A 25,300-nucleotide genomic window follows, 5' to 3' on the forward strand; every position below is an offset into this window, starting at 1 on the left:
CAGCTTGCTTTTCGCCCAACGAAGTAACAAGAAGCGGACGTTTGGCAAACAAAAAACGTGTAGGGCTAGAGGCGACCACATTTCAGTTGCGGTTCACTGGTACTAGACGGGATTACTGACATTGAGCTCAAAGATGCACTCGTGGGGTGAGGTGACTAAGCCACGTCTTACCACGTTAGCATACGCACGCACAATATCGGGTGTTTCGGGAACCAAGGAAAGTGCCCCTGTCTTCGTTTTCTATCGCTCGAGGATGAGTGTATTGTGCATTCGTAAAAAGTCAAATAAACGAAAACGCAATCAGCGCGTTCGGTCGCGGCGTGATAGCATGAGATGAACCTGCTCGCTCGAAACCGAAACTGAGGGGCCAACAGGGTTGTAAAGTACCTAGATACAAGTAACCGGAAATCGGTATCTAGGTACTTTCGTTGTACCTGAGGTACAAACCTAGGTACTTTAATATCTCGATATCTGTATTTGTATCGTAGGTACATTTTCCAGTAACTTGTAACTAAGTAAAGCTACTTTTTACAGGTACTTCCTAATTAAGTGCGTTGATGAGGCCATCAATGAGTTCGGCCTGTGCAGGTTCCAGAACGCTTCAGGCATTCCACTGTCTGGGTTTATCCAGTTGCTCCAGCTTTACCTCCGCTGTACAATGATTGAGCAGAACGGAGAAGTGTTTATTCAAAAATCAGGTGTATGCATTGGGTCTTGCCTGGCACCAGTGCTGAGTGAAATCTATCTTTCCTTCGTTGATAGGAGAATCGACGAGGAACTACGGAGCATCGTGCCCGGGTGTCAGGTAGTGCGCTATGTGGATGACTATCTTGTAATTCACCCCACAGGAACCCCGGTCCATTCTATTTCGCCTTGTTTTCTCAGCGCGGCAGGCAGCCTCAACTTTAAGAGAGAGGACCCCACGGAGGAGGGACTGCAGTACTTAGACATCAGGTTGAATGCGACTGCGACGGGTATCTGCTGGGCGTTTCGGCAACGTTCGGAGAAACCAGTTCTTCCCTTTTCCAGCTCCCATTCCAGGTCCGTTAAGACGGGGGTTGTCACTTCGTTGATCACCTCTGCACGCAGCAGGTCGTGCAGTCACCACTCAGCCTCGAGTGTGAAAACACAATTTAACCGCCTTCTCAAGGCAGGTTACCCGATGGACCTACTCAGTTCTGTCACGCAGAGGCTCATCGTAAATCGAACTCCCCGCACCTCACGGGCTGCTCCGGGCGGTAGGATCGCCTGCATTCCCTACATGCATAACGTGGCGCACCGCGTCAAGTCTCTCGCGTCTCGCTTTGGCACCAAGGTCATTTTCAAATGCAGGTTCAAACTGGGTTCCATGTGCAAACTGGTTAACAACGCCAGTTCCCCCCCAGCATGTGCAAAAAAACACGGCTCTCAATTCGTTCGATGCGCAAAAGAAAAAGTCTACTCGATTCCTTTGACCTGCGTTGCGGAATATATCGGCCAAACAGGCCGATGCATAAATGATCGCCTCCGAGAACACCACATTGAATGCGCGTCACAGCCAGAGGGGTCATTGCATCCTATTATAGTTCACGGTAAGGAGTGCCAGGCATGCACGCAATTGTTCAACGAGACCAAAGTAGTTGGGGGACACCGGGAGCGCTATGGGAGGGAGATAATTGAAGCTTATAGGATGACTACCACCAAGAATAACATTGCTTCCCCATCCCTCTCGTTGACAAAACCAGAACTGGTGTTTCTGAGGCCGGCGTTTTCTCGGACTTTAATTGCACAACCTTGAACAACAAGACCCCCCCTCGGCCTTCGGCCGTCAATCAGCTTCGTATGCGGAAACGCTATCTTCCCTTCCCTCCCCCCTTTTCTTCCCTCTCCACTTTCTCTCCCTTCTTTTCTCCCTCTTGCTCGTTCCCCCTTTCCCCACCGACGGTTGTTGGTGCAGACTTCGTTGGCGTCAAATATATGTTGTTGTAAACTGAAAGCTTGTACATGTCTGTTTTTGTCCCTCTGTTTGTTTTGTGCTTTCTTACTGTTACATCTGTCCCAACACGCTCGTCAAAGTCTTCCTTATTCACTTTGTCAAAATGGTAGAAACTATATATCTCGAAGTATTAACCCACTACCATGTGCCGTGATTAACATTGAGTTGGGTACGGCATTGGAGGCAGTGACTTGATCGAACGACGTTTTAGCGAACGAAGCCCGGCCTATGATGTTTCATCGAACGAAACACTTTAGTGAATCTAGGTGGTTCATTTGAGCGAACGGTGAATTAGCGATGACGTTCTAACGACAGCAATTTATTTAATCGCTTCGCAACTCCGTTTAGGAAATATAGCGACCTGCTTCCTTCATCTCAAACTGAAATCGACTTCAATGCGTGTTGGAAGTTCCTCTAGCAGCTATACAAGGAAGGAGATAACTTGAACGATGGTGCGCAGTTTCTGTTGCCCGTATCTTGTCCTGGTGGGGGCACTGTTCTGCCATAAAAACAATATAAAATATAATAACAAATAAATTATAATTACAATCGTAAAGCAATGTAACATTGCATATATAATACAGTTTCCACTCACTAAATCGGACTTAAATTTTGCAGTTATCAAAACTGAAAAAATTCGGGAAGGAAAAAAAAAAACAAAAAAAACTCATTTTTCTATTGACTAACGAAAGAAAAAATAAAACGAGGAAGCTTGAAGCCTTTTGCTCGTCGTCGCGAAGGTTAGGTGCATATGCACTCGACTCATGCGTTTCTTCATGCGGCCGACGTCGTCTGGGCCCGTCGGCGTCGGCACCGGCTCTGAGGGCATTAACGTCAATAGAGAGTTTTAGCTTACCGCGTACCGGGCGACCGCCGGGGTTACCGCGACCGCGACCATCGAGCCGGTACCGGACCGAGAGCGTAGCGGGTAAAGAACGTTTTAGCATACCGTAACCGCGCCTGACCGCGCCTATGGAAGTTTCTTCTTTCTCCAACGGCTGGAAAAAGTCATGAAGATGATAGTGAATACCGGCGTGGTTCGTTTTTAAAGCGGTACATTTATTTGGACAAATGCCGCATAAAAAGCCACTTTTAAAAAATATTTTCCTCATTACGAGTAGTTATAGTGGTACTTCCTTGGTATACGACCAAGTAACTTAATTTGTCAGCTAAGCTGTTGGATACTGGTCGCGCCTCGAACGCAGCCGGTACGCCACGAACGCAGCCGGTACGATGCTCGTCCAGATTGAACCGGGCAGGGACGGGGATTTGAACCCAGTGCTCTGAGTTCTGCAGCGCGAGCTTTCGCTAGACGTGCTCCGAGCTGTGGTGCGTTAGCCCACTTGGCCACCGTTCTCCCACGAATGCAAGCAAACAGCATCATCCTGTACGCTGCTTGTTTGCATTCGCAGCTCCATTGCCATCAGCACCAGTCTCTAATGTCGGCTAGGTGGCTCAGGTTGCCGCCCAAAACAAGGGGCATAGCAGTTACCATCCATCTATTCAACCGGCCTGTCCGGCGGCCATGGAAGCCCGGATTTTTGCTATGGACCTCGGGTAGGCGAAAGCCTTTATAGGCCAACCAGAGCCGCTTCACTTGCCCTTTCCCATGTTATGTGGTGCGACGATTGTTTCTAGACGCCTCCCCCGCCATTCCAAAACAGTAAGTGATTAGTCTACGCCGGCCGTCGGAGCGGATGCCCGGCAGTCGCCATTGACGGTAAACGCGGTAAACCGAGTAGCGTGGCATAATTGGCGCATGCGCAGTTCTGCAGTGACGGTCGCGGTAACCCCCCGGTCGCCCGGTAGGCGGTAAGCTAATACTCTCTAATAAGCGAGTTTCGGCGGTTTCGGTGTGAGATGGTAAACAGTGGAAGCTGTGGCCTCGGTGAGCCAATTGGAGCGTGAGGACTCAACACCGATGTGGACACCGCATTGACACCAATAAAGCACATTTATCGAACTCGTTTTTCAGTGTATCCTTACTATAAAAAGCGCTACTTCCAACATATTTTTACAAATTTGGGGAAGATAAATAAAGACAGTATCTTTAAAGTAACTGTAGCTGTACCTAGGTACATCTTTAAGCAAGCACCTAGGTGCGTACCTAACTACCTTTTTATATGAGTAACTGTAGCTGTATCTTAGGTACATTTTTTAAGTAACTTATACAACCCTGGTGGCCAACTAGTTCCCAGAGTGCACTGCGTGATATTTCGTCGCGATGGGGCGTGTCGGTTTTGGAAGAAGTCTATTGTGTGTTAATGGATGCCGACTAATACTGTCACAAGAAATGCGTAAGTATAAAATAGAAAAAAGATGAAACTACCCAGCTTTGCACCTTGGAGTAAAGCTTAAAATATATCGTCTCTTCCAACGTACCACTTTTAGATGACAAAACTTTAAATAAAACTTGATTTTATTGCATATTATAGAATGTACGAAAGGTCTTCGTACAAAGAAAAGGAAACAAAAACATGATGTTAAAATTTGCACTTTTAAAGTTTCCTCTCGCATTCAAATTTTTTTCACTGAGGTATAGTGTGCTTCTTGACTTGGTATATGTAAGCTTTAATTCGATTTTAGGATTTATAAATGTGTTGCTAAACAGCCATGAAAGGTAAACAATTGCGGCTTGTGGAGGTGATTTATATGGCCAGGGGTACATAATATATTAGGCTATTCGTCGCAATAAGATATATAATTAACTAAGATTTGTAATCAAACGTTTTATTTAGTGAGAATAAACGTAACTTTTATAAGAAACTTGCTGAGGGTCATTGACAACCACTTGACCAGTGAATTTTAGAAATACTTTAATCCGGTGACAAATGCGATAGTGCGCTAAAGTGACCATTTGTGCGTTACAGTACGAAGTCTAGGTGCTCTAAACTCGTCAAACACAAAGTTGGGGCCGACGTTAACGGAGCGCGCCGATTGCACTATTCCGACGATGATTTCGCGTTTTTTTCGCCGGCATCCAATCGGCGCAGTCCGCGAACTTTCGGTTCCAGCTTTGTGTCTGACGGGTTTAGGGCCCTAGGGATGCAAAAACGCGTATGATAAAATACGGAAAACCCTCGCGGGCACGTTTTCGATCCCCAGCATTGTGCCATTTGCTTAAGTGGTAACTTTTGCGTACTTCCGCGCTTCTTTCATGCGCTACTGATAGTTTCAATGACACTCACGAAGGTTAAAATTGAAACCATATACTTATCTTCACTAATTAGAAATGTAGCAAAAACTTTTAGGTAACTATTCTAGTTATAATGATGACTTGCATCCTATATTCTGTCTCCTGGCCGTATAACTCATCTGCACAAACCGCATTCCTGTGCAATACACGGCTTTAAATAAAACTCCCTGTAAAGCTTAAAAAAGTTGTATACTTTGCCATGGCATTGAAGTAACAAAAGTTGTCATAATTCAAGGCAGGCTAGTTATAGCCAGAGCGGCTAGGTTCTGAATTTTTAACGAAACTATTAAAAAAGAGAAACAGATGCCAATTTTTATGTGCAGTTGGCACTTCCATAGTAGTTGTAAAAACCATGTACAAGTTTTCTTGTTGAGTGAAAAATATCTCAGTCTGGCGAAGTACTGCGTGAACTGTGACCGTCGGCGAAATGTCAAAATCCGCCTTTGGTTCTTTCGTAGTAAAAACGAAACAAAACAATATATTAAAACGTGCACCAAGGACGAAGTTTTCAATTTCTGCCAGCAAATCTATTTTTCTTAAATATTTTTTTGAATCATGCCTTTTTTTCTTGCACGATTTGAAATGAGTTCACCCACTATTATACCTTTTTTCATGGCTCAATTAGTATTGTATTGTTGAGGTAGCGTTGTAGGGACGTCTTTAGCGAATTCAGAAGTAAAACAAATCGTGAAATGTCCGCTCTTTGGTGAACCATTTATGATAGCAGGACACCTTGAAGGCCCTGGTTATCACTGCTTCCTGGTTGGAACCAAACCTCGCTTGATAGAAAATAGAATATTTAAAAAAGGGTGTGACTTCTCTCCTGAAAGAAGATAATTGTATGCTTGTTTTTCTAAAAGTGTTGTTGAGCTGTGTTGGTTATTAGTCATGCATTATCAATTTATATATTATTTGCACATTTGTTGAATATTACGACATGTGCGGGGTGAAATATTAATGGCAAGATTTATGCAATGATTCAGGTCAAAAGAATTAAGGTGTCTTGCCAAGCGTATTTTTTTTTAAACAGAGAAGAGAAAAAACTTATTCCAGCCCGAAGACGTCTGAAAAGATCACCATATGTGGAGACTGTGGAAAGCAAGAAATAACTCGTGGGTCTTCAAAATATTGTGAGCGAGTCTCGAAACTCTGCAATGTTGCAGGGTGGATTATCGGAATACTTATCAATATATACCAGAAACCTAAGAGGAAGCATTAGTTTAGAGTAGAAATACGTTCCAGTAGAAATTATTTGGCTTGTGGGTACCGCTGCTCTTTGCAAGAGAGAAGGCATAAAGGAATACATTTATAGGTTTCATACATTTGAAATTTAGCCCACACAAACTGGTATTTATTCTGAATATGCCATCGATACTACTACTTATGCAGTATAGTGCTAGGTGTCGCAAACCTGGTTAATGGACCTAGTCGGAAAAAAGGGTTTTGCTATAGCGATTTGTGCCACAGAAATGATATGTTACCATACTCTATTTCATCAATGGATTTGTGTCTTCTTTTCGATGACCCTTTCTTTTATCTCTTAGCTTCCAGGTGTTTTTTTACTATACCCACATTATTGCCAATTTTTCATTTAGCGAATATATGGAGGACAACACTAAAACATGAGGGTTCTATTCTATAACAAAAAGTTTCTTACCATTTAGTCCCGGGGTCACGATGCTGTCCTCAATAGTCGCCAACTTTTCGCTGTACGAGGAATTAAGCATTAGTAATATGCTATTCAACTACACTATACTCGTATACTGTATCCTGCTTACGTGATTGTCGAGATAAAACTATGAAAGATTTAGTTTGTTTTTTAAACCGCATGATTATTTTATACGTAATAACAGATCTGTTAACACTACTTGACTCAAAATGTGCAGATAGAAACTTTTTTAAGGTGTTTGATAGTTTTGATAACAGTGAGGTGTACACAGTGAAAGATAAAATATAAAGAGATTTTAAAGTAAAATGTTTGAAGATTTAACACCTCAGCAGGAAGCATATCGCCGATAACTTTAGCGGGAAAACGAAATTAGTGTATAATTATAAACAATGACACATTTTCCCGATACGTTTAGCAGAAAAATTGCGTGCTGCACTTTTGCATTACACCTTATTTGAGTTTTTTTGAGAAATCATAAGAATAAACACATTTTGTTTAAAAACTCTTGATCCAGTTAAAAACATGCCCCTTGACCCGTACCCGGTATGGTCAAAACCAGGGGAGCAGAGGATTGCGGAATACACAAGGCACGTTTAATTCAAATTTTTTACCTCAAAGGCGTCTTTTGGGGACTCATTAATTGAGGGGGTTGGTTAAAGCACAAGATCCAATAAACAATAACATATGAACATAATATCTCTGGTCACAGCGGCACAAAAAAAAACCTTACGCTAACAGAGATTATACAATATTTAGTTCTCAACTGGTCATAAAAAATAACAATAAAGAAGACTACAAAGCGATTCAGAAGCCATTCAAAATACAAAAGTTCGCACAATTTCTTAAAATCTTAAGGATTTATGTTGATTGCAATTTTATCGGGCCGATTATTGCATTCTGAAACACGCAGTAATACAGGCAAATATAAGAAAGAATTGTTATGGGATTGGGTTTCCTGAAGCTTACACCAGTTATCTGTTCTGGAGGATATATAATGGGAAGCATTACAGTAAGTATTTCTAAAGTGTGATGTACCGTAGTACATTTTTTTTAAATAAACACATGCAGTTAATTCAAACCTGCGTCTGGAGGCTAATGAAGTGAAATCAATGTTAGTTGTTTTAAGGCAGAGATGTGACCTAAGGGCGAAAAATCGTTTTTGAGCTACCCAAACAAATTGCTCTTCCTGAATACCATCACTTTATTCTTCACGGTATGCATTTATTGTCTCGAAATTCCAAGTAAATATTAAGAAAACCGTAAATTAAAATGATGCAGAAACCTACATTGAAATTTCCGTGCTCTCCTGTGGTGTGACGTTACAAAAAGGTACATATGTTCAGGTCGCACAGGATAGTCTTAAACAGAGTATGTCGAGCATTTCTTTGGTGATTGCCGCTGAATGAGCTTCCAAGCATTCATTTCCCACAATCAAACATCTTGTAATCAGTTGGGAGCGTGGTTTACTGCCCACTTTGTAGCATTTCTCTTCTCACGCTTCAGTTTTACGGGTAGGGGCTCTCGGTTTTAAAAAGACGAGAAGAACGAAATGCAGAAATTCAACACCTTCGCGATTTTTCGTTTCTAAATTTTCACACCACACTTCAGGCACTGGCACATCGCCTATCGGTGAACTGAGCCAATTTTGAGAGAATTCAGCAACCATCAAAATATCGCTATCAAGATATTGTAACATACGTCTAACCATAAAACTATCGAGTCACCCTTTTAAAGGGTAACTCCGGTGAATTCCACAAAATTTCAGTTGGTGGTTGATTATATATCCCGTGGTAGTAATAATCGGTTATAAGCGGACTCCAAACCGAAACCGTAACCTTGCCTGCGTCGGGCAACATTGCTCTTCTGTCGTCACCTACGTCTCCAACCATGTGATACAAATCATGGCGTCACGTACCAGGCAGCCGAGCGCAGCTCGGGTCAATGGCGACAGATTCCGCTGCTATACGATCGGCAGTCTACTAAACCGGACGACGCCTGTATTCCGTGGCCGCAGCTTGTGTTCTAGCCCAGAAAAAGGCAAGTTTTCCCAAGGCTTTCATTTGAAAACATTAGTAGAAAGTGAAGTTCTGTAAACCACACGTGAATATGTCGCGACGGGATTGTAGAAGTATGTCGTCCTCAACGTCGCAAACTGACTTTCTCGCACGCGACGGACGCTCCGACGATAGCGCATGTTCGTTGGGCAGCACACAAAAGCATGTGCGTTCCGCGAATCACGTGGGCAACGATGAGCGCGTTGCTAGCGCAGGCTGCCGGCTCGGCTTAAAAAGTCACAAAAAAAGCAAACAATTCTTCCCAAGAGCCATAGGCAGCGCACTGTAGGCTGCGACGACATGGTGGTATTAACTGCGCTGCCGGCTTCGCCGCTCCTCACCCGCTAGGATTAGCAGATTTTGGTAATTTCGCGCACCTGAAACTTGGTTTGCCAGTTTCATCACCTTTTAGGCGGAATTAGATCGACATATGTATATCTGGCGTGTGTTCTAGTGGATTCTAAAGATAATTACATAATTTTCGTAATATGTAAAATCAACTGGAGTTGCCTTTTAAGTATGTACCCGGTTGCTTTCTTTTGAACGGATTTAAATTTAGAAGTTAAATATTTTTGATATAGATGCCATATAATATTTGCATTTTGTAGTTTGAATCGAAGTATTGTTTTGTAGGCGAGTCATTTTGTTGCAACACGGGCTAGACGTGGGCTCCGCTTTAACAGACCTACTGATTTCAGTGTGCTTGCATGAGGTTGATAGGATGACTCTACGATAATGAGTCTGAAATATGACTATTCAAGCATTAGTAGACCAACGTAACTGGATCGACACGGTTATGAGACTAAACATGAGGCTGCTTCCACGAGCAGTTCCACCTTTCCACCTTTTGGGTTACTGCCTGCTCCATGGAGTAGAGAGCTTCCGAAGCACACCACTTAGACGGCGCATTACCGCACTCTATTGCGGACACGCAGGAGCTAATACAGTAGCGACGGCAGAATATTGAATTGTACGAAGTCACTCAGTGGCCTAATTAAGGCACAATGGTAGTGATCAAGGTGTTGGATCAAAAACTGTAGCTTCCTGATCGAACCCCAGAAGTAGCAGTTGAGGCAGCCCAGAGGCTCAAGGTTAAAGGAAGCCAAAGAAACTACATTGTTGGTGATGTTCACAGAACAAAGAAGAGGAGATATCTGCACTCAGAAGCGAGTGGCTCAGAGATGAAAAGCTGTACAATAACGAGAACTTAACAAGGAGAAATATGATCCCGCTGTTAAGCACTGAGAACTGCGCAAACAAACGTCAGACGCGTTTGTATGGAACAAGAAAGGAAATACTATTTTCGGTCACCAGAAGGAAGCTGCAGCTGTAATTCACATCGAAGTGGAAATATACCTAAACAAAATGAGTCAACGACGGAATTCGGTACGTTCGTGCCACTCAAAGAATAATATGACAACACAAAACACGCCTCAGGGAAAAACTCAGGTGGAATAAAGCTAAGACTATTTACAAAGGCATTGTGATCAGCTTATGATGCTGTTGTCCAAAAAATAGCTTCCCTCGATGAGTTCATTTTACGTAACATAAATATGGAAGACCCCACAGGGGGCACCTGTGAAAGCAGGTGTTTGGAGAGTGGCGTCTCCACGGACCCCGAGCTCCGCAGGGGGCGCCTGCACCTTAGGTGCTAGGTGCTTGGTGAGTAGCGTCACCACGGACCCTAGCGACTTTGGCGACACCACAGACCCTGAGTAAAAGTGGCTAAGACCCACCCACGTCTGGCTGTGCGTGGCGAGCCCGTGTCCAGGGAAAAGGGTATCCTGGTGGTTGAGCTGAGCCCGGGGTAGGTTTGGACCCTTCGGGGCCCCCCGGCCGAGGCAACACACCACTTTGGCCCCTGCTTCCTGTAGACGGGTGTCCTGGCTTGGCCCGACCAGGATGATTCAGTCAGTTGCCACATCTTCTACTATCCCCTCTTATCTTTCTCTTTTCTCTGCTCTTCTTTTATTCCTTTCCACCTTCTTTTGCGGCAAGGGCTAACCTTGGGTGGCGGTAGACCCCTTGTCCGGATCCACACTAGGTTATAGTGCCTGGGCAGCACTGGTAGTGTAATGTTGTCAGCAAAGCCATATTTGTTATGGCACATTGCCTACCCCCGTGTTGGGCTCCGTGGTGGGTGGTGCACCCGGGGCACCGAAATTCTCTCCCATCTTTATGGGTACTAAGCAAAAAACCTTTTTTGATCGGCCCCCCAAAAGGGGCCGCACCGAAGTACATGCGATTAATCCTACTAGATCTGCAGACAAATTTCCAAGATTCTTGGTGATGCACTCTGAGAGTGAGAAACCTTTGGCGAAACTGTCACCATTCCTTGTTTCCAAAACACTTGAGTCCATTGTTGGAAAGAGCTTCTCTGCCAAAAATATGACATCCGGAGATCTGCTCGTTGAGATTAAAACCAGTGAACAGAGCACAGCACTCCTATCACTAAATTCAGTTTCTGACTATAAAGTGACAGTCACTCCCCACCGTACATTGAACACAGTAAAAGGTGTGATTTCTGAAGATGACCTCCTCGAAAGTACAGAAGATGAACTTGTAGATGGCCTCAGTGACCAAGGAGTTGTCGCTGCAAAGCGAATCTCCCTTCGTCGAGAGAGGCAAGAGATCAAAACAAAACATGTCATTTTGACTTTCGAGTTGAGCAAAGTTCCCGAGTCAATCAAGGCTGGGTACTTGAACTGTAGAGTACGGCCATATGTGCCGAACCCCAGGAGATGTTTCCATTCCAGAGGTTCGGCCATAGTTCCCAGAGCTGCAGGGGCAAGACCACGTGCGCCAAGTGCGGTCAGAACGATCACCCGTCAGACAACTGCGCAAACCCACCACACTGCGTCGACTGCGGCGAACCACACGCCGCTTACTCCCGTTCTTGTAAAAAATGGAAAGAAGAAAAGGAAGTAATTACCCTCAAAGTAAAAGAAAACATCTCGTTTCCTGAGGCCAGGAGGCGACTTTCTTTTCTACAGAAAGGATCCTTCGCTACGGTAACACGCACAGGGGGCGTGTCACCGAAAACCTCGGTGGGAACCCAGGTCTGTCCCAAAGACCTGGCAGCCCCACCGACACCCCCTACCCCCCCAAGGTCGGCTCCACGACCACGTTTGTCGTTGGAGCCAAAAGGTTCACAGTGCCTGAATGGTGCTGCCGCGCCTCTCTTAAAGGAGGCAATGGACACCATGGCACCAAAGGAGGTATCCCCTCCAAAGACATCAGGGGTGGTGCCTCTCGCACCACCCTCATTCCCTAAAGAGGGTCCGTCGCAGACCACCTCCTCTAAGGAGCGGGAGCGGACACCCTCGTCGTCTGCTCGCTCTTCAGGCCGAGGCAGGGCTTTGCCCACTCCCGCCTCGACCAGCTCTCGAAAGCCTGGTCAGCTGGACGAGGCATACTCGACCGCAAGCCAGCAGTCAGTAGATAAAATGATGGATGAGAGCATGCCACCTTCTAACGAAGGCCTGGTCCCTTCAGGTGCTGAGTCATCAGTACCTTTTCAGGTCGTAGAAAAGAAAAAGAAAAAGAAACTTCCTAGAATTTTGCCCCAAAAGGATCGTAGTACCTTTAGAAATGAATCATAAGCAAGTGTCCACTTAGTTATCTTGCGGTGTCCTAAAGGCCAGTTATAATTTTAATTTTAATTTCCAGTTTTAATCTTCACCATGTCTCTGTTTTTACAGTGGAACTGTCGTGGGCTTTTTTGTAATTATGATGATGTTACTTTTTTATTAGACGAACACCGCCCTGCTGCCTTCTGTCTGCAGGAGACGCATCTTAAAGAAACTAGGTCAAATGTACTCCGCCATTATCAAGTGTTTAGACAAGATAGGTTGCACTCCCCTGTGGCGTCTGGTGGTGTTGCTGTAGTTGCCCAGCGCACAACCCCATTTGCCGAAGTGGCTCTCTACACCACTCTCGAGGCTGTGGCTGCCCGAATACTGCTAGACCGGGTAATTACTGTTTGTTCAGTGTACATATCACCAGAATACCAGCTGCAGTACGAAGAGCTAGAGGATCTTGTTAGTCAGCTCCCGGCTCCATACTTAATTTTAGGCGATTTTAATGCACACAACCCATTGTGGGGGAGTGGTAAACGGGATGCTAGAGGAGCACTTGTTGAACGTTTTCTTCTTTCCACGGGACTGTGCTTACTTAACACTAAAGAAACCACACACTTTAGTTCAGCGACCAGGACTTTTACTTCCATCGACCTTTCTATCTGCCATCCTTCACTATACTCGCTGTTTTCATGGAGGGTCATCCCAAACCCATATGGAAGTGCCCATTTTCCAATTATTTTAGAGTTTAACAGTCCTCCTGCTGGTCTTCAAACGCGTACCCCTCGTTGGATGTTTCAGAGGGCTGACTGGGCAACATTTAGCAGCTCTTCAGTTTTAGCTTGTTCATCACTTGATGATCTTTCCATCGATGATGTCACTCTGCATATCACTCGACACATATTACATGCAGCAATCATCGCCATTCCCATGACGTCCTCGCATCTCCCAAAAAGGCCGAAGGCGTGGTGGAATAAAGACTGCCGCCAGGCAAAAAAGGAACAGAATCGTGCATGGGGTATCTTTAGGCGTTACCCTACTCCAAGTAATCTGATTGGTTCTAAAAGAAAAAGGGCCCAGGCAAGGTTTATTCGAAGACAAGCCAAGCGGCAAAGCTTTAGGGGATATGCCTCTTTAATCAATAGCAGTGCATCTATAAAGGAAGTTTGGGACCGCGTGCATAAAACTGAGGGTTCCTACGGCGCTTTCTCTGTCCCACTCTTGTGCCGGAATGGAATACGTCCTGCAAGCCTTGACGAACAGGCCGACATTCTTGGTGAGCACTTCGAATTTGTTTCTAGTTCCGAACACTATACGCAATCATTAAGGTGGCATAAGCTACAGGCAGAAAAAGAGATTGTGCCTACGACCGGTGGTTTGCAAGAGCCTTATAACTCTCTTTTCATGCTGCACGAACTGCAGATGGCTCTCGATTCATCCGGACAGACTGCCCCTGGACCGGACGGTATCCACTATCAAATGCTTCAGCACCTTCATCCATCTACTCTAGAGCTCATCTTGTATCTTTTCAACCGAGTTTCGGTCGAGGGTCTTTTCCCATTCTCCTGGAAGTCTGCCGTCATTATCCCCCTTTTAAAGCCAGGAAAAGATCCTGCCTGCGCCTCCAGCTTCAGGCCTATAGCACTAACTAGCTGTCTTTCGAAGACATTAGAAAGGATGATCAACAGAAGGCTGATGTTTTATATGGAGCGTAATAATCTCCTTGGCAGGTACCAATGTGGCTTTCGTTCAGGACGATCCACGGTCGACCACCTAGTTCGCTTTGAGACTGTTGTGCGAGAGGCATTTGTAAATAAGCAGCATTGTGTCTCTGTCTTTTTTGACCTGGAAAAGGCATTTGATACAGCTTGGCGCCATGGCATACTGCAGGATCTGTTCAGCTTAGGTGTACAGGGCCGAATTTTAAGTGGCATTCAGAATTATCTCCAAAACCGAACTTTTCGCGTGAAGCTTGGGACAACTTTTTCTAGAGAATTTTCGCAGCAAAATGGAGTACCTCAAGGTGGTGCACTTAGCGTCACTCTTTTTATTGTGAAGATGAACTCAATTGTCCGCGCAATAGCTCCATCTGTTCACTACTCACTGTACGTCGATGATCTGCAGATTTTTGTATTGTCTTGTAATCCATCCATATGTGAACGTCGGCTCCAGCTCAGAATCAACAACTTGGTCAAATGGGCTGATGTCAACGGTTTTAAATTTTCTCCTGAGGAGACCGTCTGTGTGAGTTTCTCACGTCGTCGCGGAGTTTTGCACAACCCTTCTTTGACTATGTATGATGTTCCTATCCCAGTGAAAACTGAACACAAGTTTTTAGGTCTTATATTTGATTCCAAATTGACTTTTGTTCCGCATGTCAAGAGCCTGAAGATGAAATGTTTTAAATCGCTTAATATACTTAAAGTCCTGTCGCATGTGTCCTGGGGTGCTGACCGTCTTTGTCTCTTGCGTATCTATCGGTCGGTCGTTCGATCCCAACTTGATTACGGTTGTATTGTGTATGGTTCTGCCCGGACATCGGTTCTCAAAATGCTGGACCCTGTTCATCATCAAGGGTTGCGGCTTGCTACCGGTGCTTTTCGCACATCTCCTGTTCTCAGTCTATACGCAGAAGCAAACGAGCTCTCTCTGGAGAAAAGAAGACCTGAACTGGGCTTCACATATTTTATGCGAATTAGATCGGTTCCTAACCATCCAACCTTACACTGTATGGAACGAATACGCTACGAGCGAACCTTCAGTAACAAGCCTTCAGTTGTTCCACCTCTTGCCATGAGGGTTCGCAATTCTGCGGATTCTGTAGGACTGGACGTGTTGCCTCCAGTTGTACAGTGTTTTAGTTCGGCAGCCCCTTGGGACCTAGTTCCCATTCAGTGCGAACTGGAGCTAACGAAATTCAACAAAAAAGACACTCCGCGCGAAGTCCTGAGACAAGAATTCCTTGAACTCCAAGTACAGTATCACGACTTTATAAGTTTTTACACTGATGGTAGTAAAACTGATTCCTCTGTGGGTTGCGCAGTGATCGGGCCTGGGATGCAGCTTGTCCGGAGAATAAATGACAGTGCCTGTAGTTTTACGGCAGAGCTCAATGGCTTACTCCTCGCCACAGATAAGATCCTCAAACAAAAGCTTCACAAGTCAATTGTTTACACCGACTCACTTAGTGCTTTACGAGCTCTTGCCAGAGTGGGAAATGATCGCAACCCACTTGTAATAGAAATAAGGAACAGGCTAATTTCAGCCGCTAAACGGAAGAAGAAAATAATACTATGCTGGGTTCCTTCGCATGTCGGAATTGCCGGAAATGAGGATGCTGACAGAGCAGCAAGTACTGCTAAGGATCGAGAAGTCGACCTGTGGAAAATACCTTACAGAGATTATAGGCATGTTCTGAAATTTTCCATAAGACGCAAGTGGCAAGAGGAATGGGACCGAGAAATAAACAATAAGTTGCGCGCAGTAAAACCACTACTTCAGGAATGGGAGAGTGCACGACACCGCGAGCGTTTTTATGAGGTGGTTTTGTGCCGACTGCGAATTGGTCATACCCGTCTTACCCATGAGCATCTTTTGCGTGGGGAGGATGCTCCGGAGTGTGAACACTGCTGCATTCCGTTAAGCATCCTACATATCTTACTTGTATGCCCTTTGTATGACCAAGAACGCCACAGACACTTCGCTAAGGTTTACCAAGAGCATACACCATTACAGCTCACCCTTTTACTCAGCGATGAGCCGTTGATTCCACACAAGTGTGTTTTCAACTTTCTTAAGGATATAAGACTCCTGAACCAGCTATAATTTTAATAGTTCATCGTATTAATTGCCACATCTTATGCGCTTGTACTTTCATGATCATTGTTTCATTAAATTACAAGCTACTATAGCTCTTTCTTCTCTTCAACCTTAATTCAGCAATAGTCCTAGTTGTTGGCGCATTATAGCCTTGATCGCTGCTGCGCCATTAAACCCCAATCAATCAATCAATAAAAATGGAAGAAACATGTAATACGTTCTCCCTATATAGTTTTCGTGCCTATCTACCGTTGCCTATCAGAAGGAAAGGGTCGTTTGATAATCATGTTTGTTAGTGATAATTATTTATCAGTACCAGAAAGATTTGAAATTTCATTGTATGCTGAACCATGCGTTGTATCCATCCACAAAACCGCATGTTTTTACATTGTTGTTGATTTATAATGGCGAACTAGCTCAAAGGGAAACATGTTCATTTAGTAAATGTTCGGCCTTTATAGCAAATTTAGCAATAACTAATATTTGTACTCGCTGGTGATATGAATATTTGTTATAAATGAGGCTAAATTTGGAGTCGATTTATTTAAAAACTTTCTATTATTTTTCGACTTGAAATGTACTACATGACCTTATGAGAGAATAATCTTGTGATAAAATCACTATAGCATGCAAAGATGATATAGCTACCAAAATAAGTAACTTGGAAATATTATCTGAAGTGATAAGAGCAGAGGTAGCAGGTCACCATTTGATACTTTTAGTGTTATGGGGTGAGATTCAAGCAGACGGTCCAGTAGAAAATGACGAGTTTACTATGATTTTTGATAACAGAAAATAGATCAGCTAATTTGGACGTAAAATTAAATCTTCTGAATATTTCAAGACCACACGACTGATAATATCATAAAATACATGTTTCAAAACATAATTATAATGACAATTTTATTTCCATTAGTTATGATCGGGAACCAAAGTAAAAAGCTGTAAAGCTCAGCTTGACAAGTCCTTGGGCCCCTACAATATTGAGCAGCAAGCGCAGAAAAAAAAAACTCTCATCGAAAACAACGCACAGAAGAGCAAACTAAGGTATAAAAACATCATACTCCTAAAAAAACGGGAAAAAAAACATCGCATACTTAGCAAAAATCGTGAACAAGAATACAAATATAAGCCTTTAAATTTAAGGCCGTCTAGTTCCACAACATTTATACAAATGTCCACACTACTCATACAATGTGGGGCTGTGAAAGTTATCACTTGAGAACCATCATTTGTTTGCTATGTGACCATCCTCCATTTTTCTGTGTTACGGGTAGAGTATAATGGTAAGTTTGCCCTCAGTGACGTGAGGATTTGCGAGAACAAAAAAAAAAAAACTTAGACACCTGAAGGTCTCGCTCTTAAAACTAGTACAAAATGAGTATTTATATAATCTATAATTATAAGGTATATGATAGTGATAGTTCCTAAATAAATTAGTGGTATGGGGGTGACGTGGTAGGTGACATAGCCATCTCACTATACGTTTTCATGGCAAGAAAGGTTTTGCGATGGTAGTAATTCTTGGAGTGCCATACACAAAAAAGGAATATGTTAAATTTAAATAAAATAATGGTCTGTAAAGCAACAACTTAATATTAATTGGCAAAACAGACCAGTGGCGATCAATAATTCCCAGCACCCGAGCGAGTTTTGGCATGAGATATTGTACACGGCTATCCCACGTCATGTACCCATTAATGCGCTGCAACAGTTTTATGACCTAACAATTTTTAACTGGTTTTGACTTGAACCTGAGAATTATAGACACTACCACAAGCTTCATTTTTTTAATGAAAGATCACAACTTTTCATTTATCAATATTAACATTTAAGATGTTCCTTTCCCCCCTGCTGTTTAAATTTGATGTCAAAGTAGCCATATTTATTATTTTGTCACCTGTCTTGGAAGAAACAAAAAACCTGCTTGTATCATTCGAATAAATCAAAAAATTTCGCCTGCTAATATTTTTTAATAATATTGATAATGTAGAAATAAATGTACATATACGAAAAGTCTAAACGGAAGGTAAAACTTAGAAACAAAGGCCAGAAAATGTACGGAATAGCGTAGAGGTCATATAATCGTTCCGCATTAAAACAGTGTAAGGAAAAGATGCGAGAAGAAACCGGAAGATCTGCTTCTAAAAAAAAATTTTGCGAGATGTGCAATAAAATAACACGGCTAAAACTTGCTTGGTAATAAATCACTTCACGATAAATTTTACCCAGCTGTAAAAAACGTTCGGCTGAATTTAAGCTACCGCTTAACGAGTTTCACAGAGACAGCAGCTCGGCGCTCGCCAGGAGCATAGAAACTGTTTCAATGCAGGATCATTAGAGCGGCTAGCGATGCGGCGCTTTTGAGCATCGCGAGCTCGCGCTGTTTCCCCGGCAGCTACCGTCACGTTGGTGAGCGCCACCAGGTATGTATACCCATCACTGCGACCACTCTGAAAACAATCGTTTCCATTGGCAAAAGAAGCCCCATGGCAGGACGTCCCCAACTTAGCGGAAACGAAAATCGAGTAGCTGCCCAAGCAGCACGAATTTTGGCCATGTATTGACCAATGACTTGTGATGGTCTTTTGGCCAATGGCCAAAGAGTGGCCATTCATCGGCCAATGATTGGCCGATGGCTGATGGCCAGCGGCCAATGGCCAATGGGCAGAGAACGGACAGTCATCGGCCAATGGCTGGCTGCTGTCTGTCCACTGGCCAAGGGAGCATTGCCAGTCATTGGTCAATGATTTGCGAAATCTGTGCTGCTTGGGCGTGCTTGTGACTGTCATCAAGATGCAGAAATCTTGGTGCCACAAACGGGCTTGGGTTAGTCGCCACAAACAAGAAAAAAAGCTTGTTTGTGCGACTTCTAAAATGTTTCGTTGTTAAATAGTTTTAAATATTCATAATCTTAAATCAGAAAGCTTTTTTTTTTGTTTTATTGTCTAGCTTTAGGTAAACTTGCAGAATACCAAATGCAATGGGATATATATATAAATAAATAAATAAATATATATATATATATATATATATATATATATTGTGGGGAACGGAAAAAGACGAGAATAAGGAGGACCGACGACCGGGGGGCGAGCGGGCACGCGGGGGCAGTCGGAGCTTGAACACCGCGAGAACTGGTGTTCGTTTTCTCGTCTCCACATTTGGCGTCTTCAACGTGGGGCCCCGACATCACCGCAGCTACACGTCGACACGACCAAGGTAAATCTATCGCGCTTTGGCTAACATCCACGCCCTTTTCACTCGCTCTTTAAATGTCACGTAATACGCGACAGAAAACTCGCAATTGAGACCAGGGACGAAATCCTGCCTGGGAGGGCCCTCCGATTGAACGAGACCCACATATAGTTGGGGTTGGATCAGATATTCCGCCGTTGGGGTCACCTTCACCGCCAGATATCGCGCACCCCGAGTCGCGCGAATTGCAGGCGGAGAGGCGCTCCTCCCCGACACCGAGAGATGCCTCCCCTTACACTGACGGTCCGCCGTAGAAACCTTTCAGGACCAACTTCCCCTGCTTCTTGCCGGTATGATTAGACTACTGCAAGAGCGCGAGGCCACATCTAGACTTCTCGTACAGCCAGCCACAGATATGCCGCGATTGCGGCTAGAAATACCGAAATACGCTGGATACGCCGACACAAAATAAGTCGCCGACTTTCTTTTGGAGCTTCGCGACTATCAGGAAGCATCCGGTATATCCGACTTAGCGCTGCTGGCTCGCGTCCTCCCGGTCGCATTGACAGGCAGTGCGGAAGACTGGCGCAGGAGACAGCAATCGTTCTTGAACTTCGACAACTTCGCAGAACGCTTCAGAAGCGAATTTTTACCACCAGATTACGCTGAACGTTTCCTGGACGAACTTCGGGCACGGACGCAACACAGAGATGAATCTTTAGTTGAGTTTGTGCGCGCCCTACAGACGCTCTACGACAGGGTCGAACCGAGCGCTTCGCCAGCCGAAAGGGTTGCACGGGTCATCCGACAAAGCCATCCGCAGTTTCACCCTTACTTGCGAGGTCGCAGCTTTTCAAACTTAGACGCTATGGCCCTGGCGGCCAGCCAGATTCAGGCTGACATTATGGCTGAGCTCAATTATAGACCACCTCCCCAACCTGAGGACTCTTTGGAACTCTCATGCGCCTGGTCCGGCAGGACATTCTACCGGGGTGCTGCAGATGGCCGAGCTCAGTATCCCCGGCACTACCCTGGAATGATGCCGCGTGCGCTCGATCCACACGCGCACCCTCAGACGCAAGACGCCCAATCTCTTCCCGGTGGTCGAGCCTTGATGCAGAGACTCGGTGCTCCGCAGCCAGAGACGCAGTATGAGGCACGGAGATGGATCACGGACCGGGACAGAACTAGCTATACGGCTGCCATGCCCCGGCGACTCCAGCCATCCCAAACTTCGGAGCAGACACCGTCACCTCGTTGTTTTCAATGCGGTGGCGTAGGTCATTTCCGCAGAAACTGTCCGTCTTCTTCTACAGCCTTCCAGTCGGGAAACGAGGTAAGCCGGCGATAATGAGGGCTTGCCAGTCGCCGGCGAAGTTTCAATCCAGGCCACAAGTCTCCCGCACCTCAGGGTTGGGCAGTATCGCGATACAAATGTATCGCGATAGTATTTCAGAAATACAATTCGTATCTGTATTTCTGTATCGCGATACATTTTTTTCACCAGTATCTGTATTCCTGTATCGAAATACATTTGGAATGTTTCTTTGTATCGCGATACAATCAGGATGAAATGTATTTCGTTACATTTCTTGAGAAATACTCCCCCCCCCCCCCCCCCCCGAAAAAAAAAAAAAAAAGGAAGTCCGAACACATTTTTTTTTTTTTTTTACTTCTGAGGGTATCAGAGTCAAGGAGATGCGGGGGCATTGTTACTATACTGACCGAGGTTCCTTTTGATTCTGCAAACTGTTTTTCTATGCGTCCTCTTCTCTCTTCTGAGAAGTGTTGCGTAGTCGTGGACTCGAACCAGATGGCGTGCCAGGAGTGGAGTCAGAGCATCTTCTGCCGCAGGCCCTTAGGTAGCGATTTCTTGAGTCATTGTTTGCTGGCATCCAATGCCCGCTGCTAACCGTCTCTCTCGCAATAGCGTACTGAGTACACCCAGCCGGCAAAGCTGAGTCACATTCCGTTGCAGCACGAGCCTGGCGGTGGTTGACTTGAAATAGTAGGAAGGCTCACGCTGTGAAGTTCAACACATATTCGAATTCATATGCGGCTGCGCCCGTAACATTGCACGGCTCAACGGTACGTCATCAGCGAACGTGAACGTGACCCGCTGCTCTGGTGATCCGAAACGCAGAAGGAGGCCAGAAGTGGCCTCGCTGTGCCATCCCAGACTACATACTCCCGCGACTCGTCTCGAGACCGCCGTTTCTCGGAGAGCTCGCACCTGTGCCGGCAATATCAGCTCGCAATCCACGAGGTCTCTGTTTGGATAATGCTAGGCAAAACTTCAGGACTGCAATCCGTGCGTCGGTGGCGGAGGGTCGGTAGTAAGGACCTTTAGAACAGGCATGCTACCGTATCGTTTTTTCAACCGTAACAGAAGGTAAGACGCTTCAGGTGGTGCAAGATGCTTCAGGTGGTCCACTATTCTCAAAAATTCCAAATGACACTGTATGCACGATCTTTAACTAGGTAATCTACAACGAAAGTACGTATTGTCCTTTCATACACCAGCGTGGAGTTTTATGCTCAAGGCCACACCTACAGATAAAGAATATTAGTTCATTCCACCGTGACATCATGTGATCAATGTTGACAGGATTCCCTCGTCAGACAGACAGGATGTAATGGAAGGGACCGCGGTCAGCCCTTGATAGAACGTTTTTTTTTGGCCCATTGAAGACTCCTTGTCGTCGGAAACCACAATCTTCAAGGCAAAGTGCCAAGCCTACAGAGAGTAATTTCAGGATCGAAAACATCCACTTCAAACTTCAAGCTTCATCTCAGTTGGCGTCTCAACAAATTTGGAAAATGTATTCCGCTATCAGTATTTCTGTATTTGTATTTCTGCCCTCCCTAAAATGTATTCCTGTATTTGTATTTCCAAATACTTTTTGCCACTTTTTAAGATGTATTTCCGATACGTATCGCGATACATTTTTACAGATGTATCTTAGTATCAGTATTTTAGCTACTATTTTAATGTATCCCAGTATTTGTATTTCCAAATACATTTTTGAGTATTTCTGCCCAACCCTGCCGCACCTTTTGGTCCTCCCGGTTCCGTGAGGCAGCCCTGGTTACACGAGAAGACCCAACCTTCGACCCGCCTTTCCACGATGGCACGGCCATTAATGCTGGCCGGGTGAATTGAAACGTGTCCGAGGACCAGGCTTCGCAAAGTCAGGGGTTCCTCTGAGGCATGGAGGTGCCGGACGAGGGGCCTCCCGTGGCGCCTCCCGACATGTCCGAGGATCCCACTGCGGCTAACGGTGGACCCCTCGGAGACATGGAGGTGCCGGACGAGGCGTCTCCCGCGGCGCCTCCCGACATGTCCGAGGATCCCACTGCGGCTAGCAGTGGACCTTTCGGAGACATGGAGGTGCCGGTCGAGGCGTCTCCCATGGCGCCTCCCGACATGTCCGAGGATCCTACTGCGGCTAGCGGTGGACCCTTCGGAGACATGGAGGTGCCGGACGAGGCGCCTCCCGTGGCGCCTCTCAACATGTCCGAGGATCCCACTGCAGCAAGCAGTGATTCTCCCCCAGACATTCCCGGGGTCACTCAGCACGACATCGCAAACCTGAGTATCTCATCGGAATTAAGAAAACGATTGTAGGACTAGGACAATTCGTACGTCTCGGGACAATAACCCGCGACAGGTCAAACCCAAACCACGCTCCAGTAGTGAGTGGATAGGACGGGCCGGTCAATGGGTTGCCCGCTTCATCGCGATGATGACGGCACTACAAACATGGTTTAGCGTCCATGTTTACATCATCATTACATCATAGTTGACATTGCCGGGCAGAAAATTGCAGCCCTTTTAGATACGGGTGTTACAATATCTCTTTTTGTTGACTTTGTAAAACAATTGTGTAAAGACCGTAGTATATCTATGCGATCCTCACAAAAAAAGTTGCGAATGGCATCGAACGAAGTAATATCCGCTAGCGAAGGAGCTCGCTTGCAACTCTCCTATGATGGAAGGAAATGTCGGCAATACCTTACTTACCTGCCAGGTCTCGCTTGTGGCAGAGTGGGCTTGGTGGCAGCGAGACGAATATGCCACTGAGTTTCTTCTGTCTCACCCTACAGATCGCTGTCTTCGGAACGGTCTGGTCATCCCCGGCTTCCGTATGCCGCGTCACCGCGGATTTGTTGCCGCACGGGTTCGCCAGTTCCCGCTTTCTGGTTCCTGAACCCCCGTCATCGTGTGATGATTCGACACCTATTGACGACCGGCCTGCACTTCATCTAGCAACACTGGATTGGACCCTCTACGGAAGCACCGCAGCGACACCTACTTCCGCTACAGATGCCATAAAGCCATCGACGCAGTCTCTTCTCTTTAGTGGGCTTGGTGGCAGCGAGACGAATATGCCACTGAGTTTCTTCTGTCTCACCCTGCAGATCGCTGTCTTCGGAACGGTCTGGTCATCCCCGGCTTCCGTATGCCGCGTCACCGCGGATTTGTTGCCGCACGGGTTCGCCAGTTCCCGCTTTCTGGTTCCTGAACCCCCGTCATCGTGTGATGATTCGACACCTTTTGACGACCGGCCTGCACTTCATCTAGCAACACTGGATTGGACCCTCTACGGAAGCACCGCAGCGACACCTACTTCCGCTACAGATGCCATAAAGCCATCGACGCAGTCTCTTCTCTTCAGTGGGCTTGGTGGCAGCGAGACGAATATGCCACTGAGTTTCTTCTGTCTCACCCTACAGGTAGAGTTTGTTTCTTTGCCAGACGGTTTTAAGTCCGATGATCGCTTTCTTTTGCTGCTACCGGGCCCACTGGTTGGCCTTTGTTCTGATATATTGTCATGGTTTAGGATATGTTCATCTATCCTGTTGTGTAGTGGCGATATTGAATCTAACCCTGGCCCCGAGACGCTAGCTCTCCTTCAGCAATTACTAACTGGCCAAACACAAATTGCTGCGAACGTCACTTCTATCAAAAACAGACAAGAGGCTCTGGATGCTAAGTTTGCCGCCTACGAATCTTGACTTGTTGCAATCGAAGCTGGCTCGTCCCAGATATCTGATATCGCCCGACGGTTGCAGTGTCTAGAAAGAAAGAGTGCCGCTCTCGAAACAGCTGTCTGTCAACTTACAGATAAGAATGATGATTTGGAAAACCGTTCTCGCAGAAACAACTTGGTCGTGTATGGTCTAGAAGAGCCTGTTAATGAAACCCCTGCATCACTACTGGATAGTGTAACTGAACTGTTGACCAGAAAACTGTCTGTGACTTGCGATGCCATAGAACGCTGTCATCGTATTGGTATCCCCGCACAAGGTAAAATACGACCTATAATTTTTAAATTGATGGACTTCCGTGACAAAATGCGGATACTCAAAAATGTTTCTAAACTTAAAGGCACACGGATATTTATTAACGAGGATTTTTCACCTCGTATTAGAGACATTCGAAAACAACTCTGGCTTAGTACTGCCGAATTCCGAAGAAATGGCGCAAAGGTCCGTCTACGTTACGACTACGCTCTTGTTGACAACGACCGATACTCGTGGGATTCAACAAATAGAACGCTGATAAAAGTTCCTCCTCCGGTTCTTGCCACCGGATCGAACTGACAGTTACCGAATAAACCATTGTCTGTATTAAACATTAATGCTCGGAGCCTTGTCCCTAAATTTACAGAGTTCTCGTGCATTGCAGCTTCTTATTCACCGCACGTGATGTGTGTTACGGAAACCTGGTTACACGATGGCATTCTTGATTGCGAATTTACACCTCCTAATTACAACGTGGTACGATGCGATAGGTCTTCTAGAGGT

The 25,300-nt window shown here is 45.3% G+C and overlaps 1 protein-coding gene across 1 annotated transcript in view; it reads right to left on the reverse strand.

Moving 5' to 3' along the window:
- The window catches only part of LOC115321139, a 153,704-nt gene that overhangs the window by 74,642 nt on the left and 53,762 nt on the right, over nt 1–25,300 (reverse strand). The window contains exon 9 of the mRNA XM_040218599.1: nt 6,829–6,878. Within this exon, the coding sequence (XP_040074533.1) occupies nt 6,829–6,878 (50 nt within the window). The remainder of the gene's footprint in view (nt 1–6,828; nt 6,879–25,300) is intronic.

Source organism: Ixodes scapularis, unplaced genomic scaffold (assembly GCF_016920785.2).
Source record: "Ixodes scapularis isolate PalLabHiFi unplaced genomic scaffold, ASM1692078v2 PGA_scaffold4__175_contigs__length_147842914, whole genome shotgun sequence".
Lineage (NCBI taxonomy): Eukaryota > Metazoa > Arthropoda > Arachnida > Ixodida > Ixodidae > Ixodes > Ixodes scapularis.